A 17,697-nucleotide genomic window follows, 5' to 3' on the forward strand; every position below is an offset into this window, starting at 1 on the left:
CAAAGTGCCCTAAAAGCTGTCATTGCATATTATTCAAACTGCTTTTTATTATATATTAACATCTTCTAATGAGTTATTCTGAACTGTGTGTGTGTCTGAAGCACAGAGAGCTTCACAGAGAGCTCATATTCACTTGTTACGCTGTGTTTACACACATTGTAACAACATTGGAATGTAAACAAATATACTGTTATATCCAGTTTGGATGCGGATTGAAGCTGAATAGCAGGACAAAGTGCTTTGTTTAACCATTTCAGTGATGTTCTGCTAAAAACAAATTCTGGGATAGTAGCTTTCAAGCCATGAGGAATCTTTTAGAGCTAAGTAGAAATGTTGGCTTTCAGACCACTCTAAACCGAGTGGGGTCGGGTGTAATCTCCCCAACTGCCGTCACAGTGGTTACCAGTGGTAACCCACCTTTATGAGTATACTACCACATTCATTTATCTTATGAAAATTGCATCAACATATTGCACTATTGGGGTTATCAATTACGTTTGTCTTTCATATACATTAATTTGTGTAACTCTACTTTAAAAACAAAATAGCACGTATTTCATAGTTTTTTTTTTTAATTTATTGGCATCAATTACAGTCTTTAAACAAGTTTTCACTTTCCAAAACACCAAAAATAATTATTATTATTTATACAGCGCTGTACAGAGTATATTGTCCCTTAACTGTCCCTCAGAGGGGCTCACAATCTAATACCCACCATAGTCACAAGTCTATGTATATATACTGTAGTGTATACATCATAGTCCAGGGACAATTTAAGGGGAAGCCAATTAACTTATCTGTATGTTTTGAGGATGCGAAGGAAACAAAGGAAGCATACAAACTCTGTGCAGATAGTGCCCTGGCTGGGATTCAAACCGGGGACCTGGTCTATACCACCTGCTATTCTTCCAATCATAGTAACAGTCCAAGAAAAGTAAGGGCCCGTTTCCACTGGCGCGGTTCCAGCGCCGAATCTGCAGAGTTTCCCCGCATGCAAATCGCGCAGGGAAAGTCTGCCATAGGTAACAATGGCACTGCCGGCTAAATAACTTGCTCTAGCGATACGGCCAGCATTTTCATCCGAAATGGTGCAGGAGGCTGTGAATCCTATAGCCGAGCATTGCACGGCTGATGGGATTCATCTCAGGATCCACACACCAGGAAGTGACGTAGCGCGTCTTGCAGATGCGTGCGTCACTAGTGGAAACGGGCCCTCATGAACTCTCATGTCATTGTTTCAATGCATTTTTAAAAGTATGCCAAGAGTAGGAAGTAACATTTTTTACATCACCTGCATGGCCTTTGAGTTTACAGCAACAAATATTTAATTCACACAAATAGGATGCAAGGGATGTCTTATTTTACGCCAGTGGCGTAGCAATAGGGGTTGCAGAGGTTGCGACTGCATCGGGGCCCTTGGGCCAGAGAGGCCACGTAGGGCCCTCCCTCAACTACAGTATTAGGTCTTTATTGGTCCTGTGCTCATAATAATCACTTCTATGGATGCTTTGAATAGTAGTTATCATTAACAAGCTGTTCCCCATCCTGGTAGTGGGTAGGTCAATACAAAATGCCTTGATAGCATAGGGATAGAATATAGGCGCTCTCTTTCCCCTATGCTATCAATGCATTTTGTATTGACCTGAGGAAGCAGGCCATAACCCGTGAAACGCGTTGTCAGATTGCAGATTGCTTTTTGGATAAAAACTTTTTTCCGGTTGAACTGGTGTCTATATCTTCTGGATAGTTAAGCAATTACCTCTCTTTTTATTATATAATTTTTTATTTGCATTTAAAAATACCAAACTAGAACATATATTGGGTGCCTCCATCCTACCCACTACCAGTTAAACCTCCTTTGGAGGTAATAGCTTTGCAGTTTTTCTGAAAGGTCTATCGTACTGCATGAGAGCGACCATCCAGTATCCAGCAGCACCTGGAGTACCGAGCAGGGATGGTTAATTTCATGCAGGCCTATACGGCGGTTGTGAGTATGTATTTATATAAGTTTATCCTCCCTATACCTGACGATACTGCACCATTGGGCTCCCGGTCTTTCCCTACTTCTCACCTAGGTATTCTTGGCCCTTACAAGAATCACCAAAAGGAAAAAAAAAACCCTATATGTCCACTATCCCCTTCTTGCACCTCTGACACTGTGTTGCCCTTGGCAGGTTTTAGTGAGCCGTATCAATTGTTATGTATATAGTGCTGGGGGGAGGTGTTATGTAAAACTCACACCGGGGCCTATAACTCCTTAGCTACGCCACTTTATACGCCAAAATGTAAAAAAGCAAAAGCATGCAGTAAAGCTTGCTAAACTATTTACATTAGAGTATAAATTTGATCTGATGAACAAATGTTAAAGAGACACTGAAGCAAAAAAAAAAATATGATATAATGAATTGGTTGTGTACTATGAATAATTACTAGAAGATTATCAGCAAAGAAAATATTCTCATACTTTTATTTTCAGGTATATAGTGTTTTTTCTAACATTGCATCATTCTCTAATATGTGCAGATTACACAACACTCAGCATTCAAAATGAGTCTTTCAGAGCAGTCAGTGAAGTAATGAACTCTCCTCTGGCAGAGGAAAAGTAAACAGTTCAATTACAGTTGAGATAATAAAAGTCAGATAACAGCCCTCTCCACGACTAACTTAAGGTGCCCATACACTCGTCAGATTGGCAGCAGACAGATAAGAAATGCATCTGATGATCTATCTGATGCGTTTTTAGAACATTTTTTACCAGGATAGAATTCCAATAGATTTCAGTTTGAAATCTGTTGAAATTCGATCTGATGGCATTTTTTTGCCATCAGATTTCCATTAAGGCCAATGCAAACTGATAAGCAATCTCATCAGATCGACCTAAATTTTCCACCCTGCTAGTTCGATGGAAATCCATCGAAATCGATCGAAATCGGCCGTCGATCGGTCGATTGGCCAACCGATTTGCGATCGATCGATCGATCGATCGCGATCGATCGGTCGGCCAGAAAATCGGCTGAGTGTATGGGCTGCTTTAGTCGGAGAGCTTAGTAGCTTTTTTGCATAGAGATAACAACTGGAGTTTCTCAACTCTTCCTGTACTGGAAACAATTAGACTGATGTATCTGATCTTAATGTTTTATTTCTTAGCTGTACTACACATACAAATCATAATATCATCATTTTTTTTTCGCTTCAGTGTCTCTTTAAGAAAAAAATCAATGTTAAAATGTATTTACATTTAAAGGGCATCTGAAGCCTTAAAAAAAAAAAAAAGTAAAAGTAAGATAATATGACAAATGGAAAGGAAGCAAAATATCCTAAGCAAAAATAAAATAATTCAATCATTTATTATCACATTATTTAAAGGTCTCTGGGGGAGCGCCTTAGTGAGTGGGTGGATTCGATGCTGCAGCCTTTGGTGAGACGCCTCCCGGGTTTTATTAGAGATACTAAGCATCTCCTTTCGAGCTTGGAAGGTCTTGTGTGGAAGGAACGTTATATATGGATTACCATTGATGTCAAGGCCCTGTATTCATGTATTCCTCATGACCTTGCCATCAAAGCCATTAGGTATCATCTCTTAAGATATTCTGCCTATCCTGAGGATCTTCGGACCTTCATTTGTTTAGCCGTCGAGTATCTCCTGACCCGCAATTATTTCATGTTTGACGGCGGTTTCTTCCTCCAGAGGTGTGGCGCCTCCATGGGGGCCAAATTTTCTCCGTCCCTAGCCAACCTCTATATGGGGTGGTGGGAGGAATGCCACATCTGTGGGGGCCGCCGTCTGGGGGATGTTGCGTGGTACGGGAGGTACATCGACGACCTTCTCCTGGTTTGGAGGGGGGCATCTGAGGATATTCCCGCATTCATAAGTCATTTAAATTCTAATGCTCTTAACTTACAGTTCACTTCCAATTGGGATGTGAACTCTATAGATTACTTGGACGTCACCTTGGTAGGTGATCCCACTAGCGGGACAGTACACACTAGGACTTATCGGAAGCCCTGCAGTGGGAATACCATCCTCCGAGCCACGAGTTGTCATCCTAAGCATACCATCCGCGGGGTCCCTGTTGGTGAGTTCATCAGGGCCCGTCGCAATTGCTCAGAGGCAGCCTGGCTCGGAGAGGAATTTGGAAAGGTGGAAGAGAGATTACGTGAAAGGGGCTATCCCGAGTGGATGATTAGGAGGGGCAGAATGCGGGCCAACTCCAGGGGTAGGGACCAGCTTTTGGAGAATGTGGATGGCAATAGCGGAAATAATCCTAAGCCCACATTCGTCACCACCTATAGTGTTGAGTATAACAAGATCATATCGATCCTCAAGAAATACCTCCCAATTTTGGAGGGGGATGAGGATCTACGCAGTGTCTTACAGCAGGGTGTACGCTTCGCAAATAGGTGTCCTCCCACTTTGGCCCAAGTGTTATCCCCGAGCCTATATGATTCCAGGCCTAGGAATACTACTTGGCTTAACATATTGGGTTCTTATAGATGTGGAGTGAGGACATGTCGCTACTGTAATGTTCACACTCGAACACAGGAGGCTATCTCCACCTCCAACGGACGCAGGTTCCCCATTAAGCAATTTATCAATTGTGGTACTCGATATGTTATATTATATCTTGTTACGTGTAGTGAATGTGCCCTGCAATATGTAGGGTGCACCACTAGACCTTTACGTACTAGAATAGGGGAACATTACTGCGGTCCAGGTTGGTTGAGTGCGAATGTTTCAAATGTGGCGAAACATTTTCGCCAGGTACATCATGGCGACATGTCCTCTTTCTCTTTTCATGGTTTGGAGAGGGTATCTCAGAGTACAAGGGGTGGCGATATATCCAAACAACTTAAGAGCCGTGAAGCCTTATGGATTTTTAGGCTGGGTACCAGGCTTCCTAGAGGTTTGAATTCTCGCTGGGATCTAGCTCTGATTACTTAAATGTCCTTATTTCTAGCCGCCGCTGTTCAGTTTAAGTATATACTTATTGATTTTATTTATTTTATGTCAGGTACGCTTAATAGTTCGGTGATTGTTTGGGTATCGGTCTTTAGGTATGAATGATGATTGATGAACTTGAATTTCTATTCCCGATATCTACTATCACGCCATTTGTGAATATCTCCTTCTGTCTGTGGAGGGTGTGTCTATGGTTGATGGGGCCGCCCTCTCCACAGAAGGAGGGTATATAAGCTTATTCTGTGTCAGTCTACCTCAGCTATGATTAAGGACCAATTGGTCTAAAACACGTCAGCTGGAGATGCGTGACTATGTGATGTGAATTTTTGGATACGTCCATAATAAAGGATTTTGATTTTAGGACATCGTGCGGGCCTTCCCTCTTTTTCACATTATTTAAAATAACACTGTAAAACCATAATCTGGCATATCAGAGGGAAAGAACATCTGTAACAGTGACCACTGGTATATAAAGAATATAGTTCCGTATTTCAAAAGGAAACTCCAGCACTTCATAAGCCAAAGAGGACAATTTGTAATCCACAAGAGTATAGGATAAGAAGCACAGTAAAATATTTACATCAGTGGGGGGAGCATCGTACTACAGATAGTACTGAGATGTCTCTGATCTTCCTACACTCCTTTGTTCCTCCTCTGTGACTTTCTGAAAATCTTAAACATTAATCCGCGCTCTTACATGGAGGGGAGTGTGGCCACAAGCACAATATTCAATCATGGTGCTTGCTGTCACGCTCCCCTCCATGTAAGTGCGCGGTTGAAAAGTACGGGCTGCACCTCTGCAGTAGAATGGAGCCACTTGTGTAGTGTTTTTTCCTCCATGCACAAGCACTACAAGTGCTTCTGCGCAGGTGTGAACCCTACAGTTCAGCCACGCTAGTACATGGAGAGGAGCAGGGGAAAAAGGTCCCAGCTGGCAGCAGAGGCTGGTTACGGCTATTGGGCAAGCCTCTGAAACATCCAGAAGTTTCCCCCTACAGTGGTAAGTATCTAACTTTTTTTTAACACTTCAGTGTTGCTTTAAAGTGTACCTGAGACTGGAGGATAGAAAAAAATGTATACATACCTGGGGCTTCGTCCAGCCCCCTTTGGCCTGATCGCTCCCGTGCTGCTGTCTTCTGGATCCGCTATAAGGGCTCCTGTAAGTTCGGCCAGTCGGGCCAGTTGGCGCATGTGCAGTGCAGCTGCGCATGCTCCCCCGTCGCGCTCCTATAGCTGGGGGCGTTCTGCACAGGCGCAGAATGTTCCCAGCCATTGGAGTGCAAAGGGGGGCGTGTGTGGCCAGGTATGTGCAGTAAGCCCCGACTGGCAAAACTTACAGGAGCCCTTACGGAGAATCCAGAAGGCGGAGGATGGTGGCAAGGGAGCGATCAGGCTAAAGAGGGCTGGAGGAAGCCCCAGGTATGTATACATGTCTTCTATTCCCCTAACTCAGGTTCCCTTTAAGGAGCTAAAGAATAACTAGGAGGAAAAATGTGTCTTTATATTTCTTGACATTTAAATTAAAAACCTCTTCAACTGTCTTCAATGAGATGCCAATGATTCCATCTTTCACAAACATCCTGCAAATTGCATGCAGCTTGGAATTGGACCAATTAAATCAATCAGGATGTGTGTTTGATTGGCCCAATTTCAATCTGCATACAATTTGCATTAAATATGCATAAAAAACTGCAATTATTTTTATCGTATTGGCCTTCTCCACTGCTCTTCGGTGCACACCTGCTTATAGTAACTCAGCTCCATTCTAGTTCATGAAATCATGTTCTCAAACAGAGATCATACTCTTCGGAGCGTTGCTGCTTTAAATGCTTCAGTATTTCTTCGGACAGCGTGTGCTCACCATTGCCTTCATATTGCCGACAATCTGCAACAATACAAAAACATCATTTTATTACAATAAACTCAGTGCTGCGTTTTGGCATCTATCACACTCAGATAACTTCTCTGGGGAAAAACGCCCACAGCTGTACATATGTTTGTTGACGCCGCTACATTGCAGAGGGTTAAAGAGGAACTTGAACTCAAGATTGAACTTCATCCCAATCAGTAGCTGATACCCCCTTTACCATGAGAAATCTTTGCCTTTTTTTGAATAGATCATCAGGGACCTCTGTATGGCTGATTTTGTAGGGAAACCCCTCCGACAGTATGATGTCATGACCATGGTCCTGACAGTTTCCTGTCTGTGAACCTCATTGCATTGTAGGAAATAACAACTTTTTGCAATTGCCAAGCAAGCAGTATCTTTCTCTGTGCATAGAGCTCTAATGGTGCCCATACATGGTACAATTGTTTTTATTTCTTTACGATTAGATCATTTTGTTTGATTATTCCGTTAGATCTAATAGAAAGATTTGCGATCATATTTTTATTGAAAAAACGGGATAATCGTTCATTTTTCTTGATCGAAAAAAGGAATTCTTTATGACTTTCCTTCGATTCCATCCTTTTGGTTGAATTAACTGGAAAAATCAAACGTTTTTATTGTACTGTGTATGAGAACCATCAGTAATGTCACCTGGCAGAACTAAAGATGTCACTGGAACTGATAAATTTCAGAATGTAAATCAGGGAGAGTTTACAATGGTCAAACACTGACTAAATAATGTATAAATGAATATTGTAAATAAAAAACAAAAAACATTTTATTCATTATGTTATATTCACTACAGTTCCTCCTTAACCACTTAACGACCAGCTAATGCCGATAGGCGGCGGCTGGTCGTTTGTGGTTTTACATGGAAACGGCCGCTGCATGTCAGTTCACGGAGGGTGTCTCCGTGAACAGCCTTCAAGCCTCCGATCGCGGCTCGCAGGCTAATTGTAAACACGCGGGGAAGAAATCCCCGCTCTTTACATCAATACGGCGCCGCTGGGAGCGAAGGGGAGGGAGGGAAGAAGAGAGAGGGAGGAATCGCGCTGCGGAGGTGGGCTTTGAGGAGCCCCCCCCCCCCAGCTGGGCCACGCGGAGAGGCGGCGATCAGACCCCCCTAGCAGGTCATCCCCTAGTGGAGAAAAAAGGGGGGAAATCTGATCGCCCTGCTTCAATCCTGATCTGTGCTGCGGGCTGGAGAGCCCACGCAGCACAGATCCTGCAAAACACCCCTGGTTGTTAAGTGGTTAAAGGATACCCGAGGTGACATGTGACATGATGAGATAGACATGTGTAGGTACAGTGCCTAGCACACAAATAACTAGGCTGTGTTCCTTTTTTTATGTCTCTGCCTGAAAGAGTTAAATATGTATGTAAGTGGCTGACTCAGTCCTGACTCAGACAGGAAGTGACTACAGTGTGACCCTCACTGATAAGAAATTCCAACTATAAAACATTTTACTAGCAGAAAATGGCTTCTGAGAGCAGGAAAAAGATAAAAAAGGGTAAATAGTTCATAGATTTTAGCTCTGGCATACTTCAATGAATGTGCCATTGAGCAAAAACAATAAAACTGTTAAAACTTAAAAAGAAGATTTAAGCATAAAATAAAACTGGAATATCTTAAAAAGTCATTTCAGGAGAAGGAAGATAGATACAATCATTTATTTCATTAGTTTATTTTAGCCGTGGGTGTCCTTTAACTTTCTGCTTAGTCTGTGGTCAAAGGGAGCCCACCAAGATAATTTTGCTGGGGGCACAGACCACTAACTTTATGCTTTACGCCTCTCGTCATAGTGGTCCTTTGCATTAAACCGAGGTAAAAGTGATGATTGTTTATAAGAAGGCTACATGTGGCTATGGTAGGGATTAGATTGTGAGCCCCTCTGAGGGACAGTTAAGTGACAAGACAATATTCTCTGTACAGCACTGCGGAAGATGTTGCGCTATATAAATACTAATGAATAATTAGTAGTAATTACAGAAGTCCCAGTACTGTAGTTATGTAACGATGAGGACATCTAGTGAGATTTTATCTCACATTTCTGCTGAGTGAGGACCAGGAAAGGTAGGCTGTGCCATTAATGACATTATAAGCTAACCTATGAATTTGGAAGACTTCAGTGTACTGGCATACAGGAGGGTGTGTACTGAAAGCAAGCACACTTCCTTCCCATAGTCATTCAGCCTGACATATATTCTTTTCCTCTTAACCCGATGACCCTCACTATTTGGATAAAACACAATAGCACAAAACCACAGGAATTACGGAAATAGAAATGCCTTCCAGATGTTTCAGAATATGATTCATTATCATGCACCCAGAGAAGATCAGTGATACTATAAGGTCTCTCTTTCAAGATGTCATCGTCGAGATACACGTTAAGAAGCAAATCAAAAAGAAATACAACTACTTTTTACTGGTTCTTAGTTAATAATAATAAACGTCATAGAGAAACAAAATAATATATGATGTGATTTAATGTTTGGAAAGGCAAGATTTACAGTCAGGAAGTTAAGAGGGAGCTCAGATGTCATTAACCTCCTGTCACCAAATTTCAACATTAATACACTAAATATCAAAATATTATAGATTTCTAAATAGAACTTTCTTGGATTCCCTAATTCTTATTTTGGGTTTAAAGGTTGAAAATAGCTGAAGTCTGAGCCATGTGTAACATCACACTTGCATTACTACCATACATGATGACCTACAGAACTTTTAATCACTATCCGCTTAAAAAAAAAAATAGCAGCCAAATTGTAAGTAGAATTCAAAGTACAGAATATGTTTACATGTTTATCTCATGATGCCATATCACTTAAAGAGACCCTGAAGCCTCTTAACATTTATCTTTTTATTTAAAGCGGAATATAACCCTGCATTTCAACTTTGCTCTAAAACATTATTTACAGTATATTATATGCAACCAGCATTTTTTTTTTACTAGACCAGCATTGGAAGGGTTACACAGGGCTTTAAAGTTCCTGGAGATTTCTGCAGACGCATCCGAACCTGAAATAGATACATTTTGTTTACATAAATGTATCTAAGTGTGGCATGTGACTCATCTCTCTCACTGAGAAGGAGTTGGAGGACAGCCAAAGAGTGTGTAAAGTTTATCAATAGATACATCTAACTAAATAGAATGTATCTATCTGAACTTCTGCATATCTCTCCACGGAACTTGAAACCTCTGTGTTTAACCCTTCCAATGCTGGTCTAGTAAAAAAAAAATGCTTTTTGCATATAATATGCTGTAAATAATGTTTTAGAGCAAAGTTGAAATGCAGGGTTATATTCCGCTTTAACAATCCCCTTCTACACTATCACCCCATCTAAAACGCCGCTATCCCGTGGCAGACTGCTGTGTTTAACACCCCCCCCCCCCAAATCTCCGGGGCAATGTTGGGGGAGCACTTCCTTGTAGAGGCAGATTTTAGCGCTGTAGTTCTGCCTCTACTTGCATCAACCATCGCATCTCCCCGGCCCTCTCAGTCTTCTTTCACGTAGAGGGGCGGGGGAGAGGCGGCAATCAGCAGTGATTGAAGCTAATGGAGGCAGAGCTCAAAGCTCTGCCTCCCCGGGCAGCAAAATCCATGACCAGGAAAGTCGGATTTTTGCCCCAGTGTTTGGGGGGGGGTTTAAACACAGCGTTCTGCAGCGGGATAGCGACATTTTAGATGGGGTGATAGTGTAGAAGGGGATTGTTGGATAAAAAGATGAATTTTAAGAGGCTTCAGAGTCTCTTTAAAGCACACTCTAAAACGTAGGTTTATGCAAGTAAAAAGGGAAAAACTTTATAAACTGTGAAAGATGCCCAAATAATTGTTGTTCAGTCAATATTCAGTAATGTGTGACCATAGCATGCCAGTCCTTTCTATCCTCTACTACCTCTTGAAGCTTATCCAAGCTTATCCAAGCTCATATTTGTTGCTTCCATGATACTATCGAGCGTTCTCATTCTCTGTTGTCCCCTCCTACTTTTGTCTCTTACGAGAAAACTTGCAGAAAAATTGGATCGGGACCTGTGTGTCGAAAGTATTTCCGTTTCTGTTGCATTGCTCCTTCAAATAAACAGTCTGGGTTAATTCCTTTAAGGATTGACTGATTGGATCTTTTTGTAGAAGTTCAAGGGATTCTCAAAAATCTTCTCCAGCACCACCTTTGGAAGGCATTGATTTTCCAGCGCTCAGCCTTCCCTATGGTCCAACCCTCACAAACATACATTACTTTTGGAGAAACCATAGCTTTAACTATACGAACCTTTGTTGACAAGATCTTTCAATAGTATATCAGCACACCAATTTAAAATGTCTTCTAAAAAAGGATGTTATAAATGTATGAACTGCAACATTTGCATTGCTATAATTGTTGGCCCCGAATTCCGTCATCCGAGGAGTGGAAAGAAATATTTGATGAGAAACGATTACAACTGCAACACTTACTATTGCGTTTACATGCTGAAGTGCCCCCGCGGTTTGGCTTATGTCGGTAAAACCACATCCTCGTTTAAGAAAAGGTTTCAGAAACACAGGAGTGATGTTAATGTGGCATGGAGAGCAAAAGAAATGCCACAACTCTGTGCAGGGACGTAGCTACTACGTCCCTCCCCACTGCACGTTCCAGCTCACCCCCCTGCACTTTTTACCGCTGCCGATCGTTAGCACTAGATCAATGAACACAGTTCCCATTCATTGATCTAATTCCCCGTGTGAAGGACCGTAGCCGTCTATGAGACGGCTCCGCCATTCACAAAAACCCTCCACGCATCACTTCCTTTATGCTTACTAATACTATGCATGAGAAAGTGAGCGGTGAGGACATCTTGTGGCCAAAAAGTAAAACTACATCTACATTTTTTTTTCAATAAAGGACATATTTTAAACATATTCTTACATTTAAAATATTAACCCCTGACCTCCCACCTCCCATTAGCTACCAAATGTATGTATTTAAAAAAATAAATAAAAAAATACATTTACAAATTAAAAAAAACATAAATAGTTACCTTAGGGACTGAACTTTTTTAATATGAATGTACAGAGGGTATTTTACTGTTACTTTTTAAATTATGGGCTTGTAATTAGGGATGGATGCAAAACTGAAAAAAATGCACCTTTATTTCCAAATAAAATATTGGCACCATACATTGTACTAGGGAAAAATGTTAAATGTTGCAATAACTGGGACAAATGGGCAAAAAAAAATGTGTGGGTTTTAATAAGGGTAGCATGTATTATTTTAAAACTATAATGGCCGTAACTGAGAAATAATACATTTTTTCAATTTTTTTCTCATTATTCCCATTAAAACGCAGTTTGAATAAAATAATTCTTAGCAAAAAGTACCTCCAAAGAAAGCTTAATTGGTGGCCAAAAACACAAGATATAGTTTTGTTGTGATAAGTAATAACAAAGTTATAGGCGAATGAATGGAAGAAGAGCTGACAGGTGAAAATTGCTCTGGTTTTTTAAGGGAAAAAACCCTTGGAGGTGAAGTGGTTAAATACCTTGACCCATAAATAGGATCGAGGATATGTTAATTATTACAGTGCTAGAAGCATTTTTTACTATAGTCTCCTCCTCCCCTTACTACTTTAGTTTTTGACATCAAATTCAAAATGAGCCTAAAATTGACAAAAAAGAAAATAACACTTCTCAGTTTTTGAATTCGGCTATATTATCGTTGCGTTATAAACAATTACAGTAAATAGTGAGTTCATGCAATTGAATTCTCACATTCTGTTGTTGTTTACATTTTATGCAGCGTCCCAAAATTTTGTTGGAATTGGAGTTATTGCTTGTTCATCCGAGAGCTACACAGACACTATTTCTGATCTGCTCTATTATATCTGCAATCCAAGTACAATCAGCGCCGCCGATGTTTGCCGCTAGTGCACTTTGTGTTACTCCGTTGTGCGTAAAGGCCTGCCGCTGTTCTGTGTCTCAACAATGTAAGTGCATTAAATTACGGCTTTCAGTGCAATTTTGAGTAATTTAAAATGAAGCTATTAAGTGCAGCTATACTTTATCACTCCCTGGTCCTGAATCCTGATATATTATTGCCGTAGTAAGTGGCAATCACCGGTGATAGGGAAAAAATCCAGATTGCGGTGAACCCATGACTCAGGATGTCACGTTGCGGACTTATTAACCCTTGGCCAGCCGTCCGCTGTGGTTTTATGCTTCAGGCGATACCTGCGGTGATTGCTAGAAAGTAGGAGACGATGCTGTTTTTATCCATAGATTTTGTTGAGAATTTATTTTTTTTGAAACAACAATTTTTCCTAACATAAATATATTCATATTTAACAGTAATAATAGTAATAATATTTATTATTATTACCATTAATATATTTTCATGTTTAACCAGGACACTTAAAGAGAACCTGTAACAAAAAAAAATTTCGGTAGGGGGAAGCCTCAGGGTCCCAATGAGGCTTCCCCCTCCGATGTAGCTGCAGGCAGGGGCGTAGAAATAGGGGTTGCAGAGGTAGCGACTGCATCGGGGCCCTTGGGCCAGAGGGGCCTCGAAGGGCCCTCCCTCAGCTGCAGTATTAGCTCTCTATTGGTCCTGTGCCCATAATAATCACTTCTATGGATATTTTGAATAGTGGTAATCATTAACAAGCTGTTCCCCATCCCCTTCTTGTATCTCTGACACTGTAGTTGCCATTGGCAGGTTTTAGTGCATCATATCAATTGTTCTGTATAGAGTGCTTGGGGGGCCCCATTGTAAAAATGGCATCAGGGCCCACAGCTCCTTAGCTACGCCACTGGCTACAGGCAATCCAGCACTGGCTCCCCCGAAGTCTCCGGCAATCCAGGCTCAACAAGCCTGACAAGCTACATTTATTTACCTTCCCTGGCTCCAGCGGGGGCGCTGTTGCGGCTCTCAGCATGGAGATAGGCGGAAATAGCTGACCTCCGTCAGGTCCGCTCTACTACGCAGGCGCAGGAGGCTTGCCCCTTCGCAGTAGAGCTGACCGACAGCGATTGGCTATTTCCGCCTATCTCCGAGCGGAGAGCCGATACTGCGCCGGAGTCGGGAAGGTAAATATTTACATCCCCGCCGTTCGGAGGGCCAGAGCGACACTGCCGTGGGACACAAGAGGAAGGAGGCTTCCCCCTAACGAGATGAGTACCCCCAGGGGAACTTTTTGTCGTTACAGGTTTTCTTTAAGGACCAGAGACTTTTAAGGTAAAAAAACGGGGCTCAAATAAATCTTTGCCGATATGTAAACTTACTTACAAAAGTAGGAACTGCCCTAAAGAATTTGAGGGAGTCTGGTCGTCTTGGTGCGACAAATATCATAGAAGTATATTCACTGACATGTAAATCCCCATAGTTTTGGTAATATAATATAAATACTGTACATGCTAGGCTCTGGAGGCAAGTGCAGCCAGTATGATCAGAAATGTGCAATTTCTTGTACGTATTTCAGATACACCATGATGCTTGTCTACTGTAATATTGTCCTTTAATTGGGTTCTCTGTGTCACTACTAAGATTACATACTATTTAAAGCTATAAAGGTATAATGATATATTAATTATCTCCTGTTCTTTTTCTTTTCCTCCTCTTTCTTTCCTACATCACCGATATCAAAATAATAACTTCGAACATAGGATTATCTCTTCCTTCTTGCTTTTACTTACCTTTCCTTCCCCTCCACCTTTTAAGGGTGGATTGCTGGGGTGGTCATGTTGACCTGCGGTTGACCTGTATGTTAATGTCTTGTTGCTATGATAAAACTCAATAAAATTTAAACTGTTAAAAAAAAAATGGGGCTCAACGATTTCACGTCACACAGACTTGTCTCTCGCCATTCACACTGCTCTCCTGTCACTGCAACCCACTCGCTGTGCTGTCAGTATGACAGCAGAGCTCTGTGAGCCGGTCAGGAGCTGATTTCATTAGCTCCTGACCCTGTGATCACTGTGAGACAATCATAGCCAATCCCAGTGATCACAGGGTCAGAAGCCAATGAAATCGGCTCCTAACTGGCTCACAGAGCCTTGCTGTCATACTGACAGCAGAGCGAGTGGGCTGCAGCGGCAGGAGAGCGTAGAGATCGGTGGGAGCGTACGGCAGGGATAACAGGTCCCAAACAGGGCTTATTTCATTTCCTGTGGTCCAGAAGCAGATAAAAAGCACAGCGCAGTCTCTCTCTTTTTCAGACATCTTTACGTCTTACCTAGCCATTCATGTTGGATGGTCATTGGATAAAAACTACGACGAGTCCAAAACCCAACAGATCTGTTCGATTTTTACTATCTACTGTAAATGACAGCGACATGAGAAACAAAAGTAATTTACTCTACAGCAGTGTTTCTTAAACCTGTCCTTACTACCCAACGGTGCATGTTTTGCAGGCAACCTCACCTATGCACAGGTATCCCCATTTCCATGAGAATCTGCCACAGTCTATCATGCTTTACACATTCAAAAGTGTTTGATTAGTCAATAAAGCAAAAGTAAGCATTCTTTTGGAATTCCCTTACTTTCTCTATTTTCAATTGAATGCTGGAAATATGGTCCCTTGTGCCTCTCCCTCTTCTAAAACCAGCTTCCTTATTAGTGGAAGTAGAATGAGCGGCGCTGGACACAGAGAGGACCGACTGCATGTGGAGCTCGACTGCATAAAGACGCAAGAGGTGAGTGTAACCGATGCCCGCTGCTCTGCAATAGAGGGGGGAGCACAGAAGGGGGGCTCAAAGTGAGGGAGGGACGAATCGGTCCCCCCTCCCCGCAGCTCCCTCCCTGGCATCAGTAGAGTCTGAATCACCAGATTTCAGTCAGAGCACCTGCTCTGCATGCTTGTTCTGGGTCTATGGTTAAAAGTATTAGAGGCAGAGGATCAGCAGGACAGCCAAGCAATTTACATTGTTTTGTAATTAAAAGAATATGTCAGCCTCCATATCACTCTTACTTCAGGTTCCCTTTAAAGCAGAATAAAACCCTGACATAATATTCAATAAAAACATGTTTTCCTACTTTTTATATGCCATACGGTTAGCATATTTGCTTTTGTGCATAAGTATTATTATTCATTTAGAAATTATACATTCCTAAAGTACACTAATTTTACTCTGAGAGCTGACTTTGCATTTTATTTATAACTACTTTATTCATCCTCTAACTTAATCAGAAAGCATCAGAAAGCATTTATGCTTGCCTCACTGTCTTTGTGAGACCCAGTGGTGTGAGAGAAGGCTTTGTTTACATTCCTGATTTGATACAATTAAACACTAGATAACGTTATGTAAAGTTTCGGAAGCGGCCAGCTCTGCTGGAATGGCAAGCTACTAAAGCCTGTGTTAACCCTTTGAATGTAGTTCTAGTAAAAAAAATGCTGGTTGTATATAATATGCTGTAAATAGTCTATTAGAGCAAAGTAGAAATGCTGGGTTTCATTCCGCTTTAACAGGAACACTCACTGACAGGTGCCCTTAGCAAGACTCCAACTCCAACAAGTAATAGAGATCTTTGCAGGTGTAGAAATGATAGAAAGTCAGATACAGGGCATCCTATAGATAGAACTCAGGCACCAACGACCAGTTTTGTTTGAATGAACTAGTGAAAGCTGGCTATGATAAAGCTAAAGCTTAGTTTACTAGCATATTCAACACGCTTAAAACCAAAGTTGAATAGATCTAAATTATTCCTCCCCCAACTCTAGTTGATCCCACGCTGCCCAGATTTCTCTTACCATCATAAATGACAAGTCGGAAAGCATTGTGGCATTCCACTGAATTTTCAAGGATATCCTTCAGGGTGCGACAGAAGAGTTTGGCTTGCTGAATGCGATCCTCCTTACTGAAGGCGGCACTGGCTACATCCGACATTTCATACAGAGACGCCAGAGGTGTAGCGTATTCCACTATACAATAATACGGCTGCGAGAAAGAGACAGAAAGGAGAGAAAAAGCATAAAACAATGATAGTCCATCAAGCAATGCACAATGCAGCGGCAATAATTCATTACAAATCCAAGCATCCCAGTTCAAATATTTCCTTTTTTAATTCCCTGAGGGAGTTACCTGATGGGTGGAGGATTCCAGAATTACTAGGAAGGTAAAGGCCACTTGCAAATGTCTGAGATCATAAATTATGCCATATTATATAAATATAACGTATTATTGGTTAAGGTGGACCTGAACTTGGCATGCATCTGTTCTGTGTTCTTAGGAAAGATTAGCCATTCCAAAGAATACATTTTTAAAATGCTGCGTGCTAATTTAAAAGCTTGGCGGATTAGCTTTTTGTCCCTAGGTTTTCACAAAGGACTAGAGGTCATGATCTGTGCATAGAGGAAAAACGTTTTAGCCATTTATTTAGGAAAGGGTTCTTTACAGTAACAGTGATTAAGATGTGGAATGCATTGCCACAGGAAGTAGTTATGGCAAATTCTATATCTGCATTTAAAGGGGGCTTAGATGCTTTCAGAATCAGAATCAGAATCAATTTTATTTCACCAAGTAAGTTTGCACCTACAAGGAATTTGTCTTGGCAGTTGCTTAACAAACACAAACAAAAAACAATGCAAGGACAGACAGTATGTATATTACAAGTCAAGGACATTATGCAAGTATAGTGGCAGTAAGCAATGTGCGAATTGTTCATTTACAGTTCTGTGCTGATTACTTTCAAGTCCTAGCAGCTCTAGCGTCGTTCAGCATTAAGTATGGCTACCGCTTGAGGTAAAAAAGCTGTTCCTGTGTCTAGAGGTTTTGGTAGCGATTGACCGGAATCTTACTACTGAAGGAAAGAGCTGGAAGATGGAGTGAGCTGGGTGAGTGGGGTCAGAGGCAATTTTGGTTGCTCTCTTTCTGCACC

General features: G+C 41.5%; 1 protein-coding gene across 1 annotated transcript in view; it reads right to left on the reverse strand.

Moving 5' to 3' along the window:
- Window positions 1-6,401: 6,401 nt before the first annotated feature.
- STING1 (stimulator of interferon response cGAMP interactor 1) overlaps window positions 6,402-17,697 on the reverse strand; it is a 48,192-nt gene continuing 36,896 nt past the window's right edge. The window contains exons 6-7 of the mRNA XM_068273005.1: window positions 16,571-16,757; window positions 6,402-6,845 (exon numbers count right to left, since the gene is read on the reverse strand). Coding sequence (XP_068129106.1) covers window positions 6,739-6,845; window positions 16,571-16,757 — 294 coding nt within the window. The 3' untranslated portion in view covers window positions 6,402-6,738. The remainder of the gene's footprint in view (window positions 6,846-16,570; window positions 16,758-17,697) is intronic.

The sequence above is a fragment of the Hyperolius riggenbachi genome, chromosome 3 (genome assembly GCF_040937935.1).
Source record: "Hyperolius riggenbachi isolate aHypRig1 chromosome 3, aHypRig1.pri, whole genome shotgun sequence".
NCBI lineage: Eukaryota > Metazoa > Chordata > Amphibia > Anura > Hyperoliidae > Hyperolius > Hyperolius riggenbachi.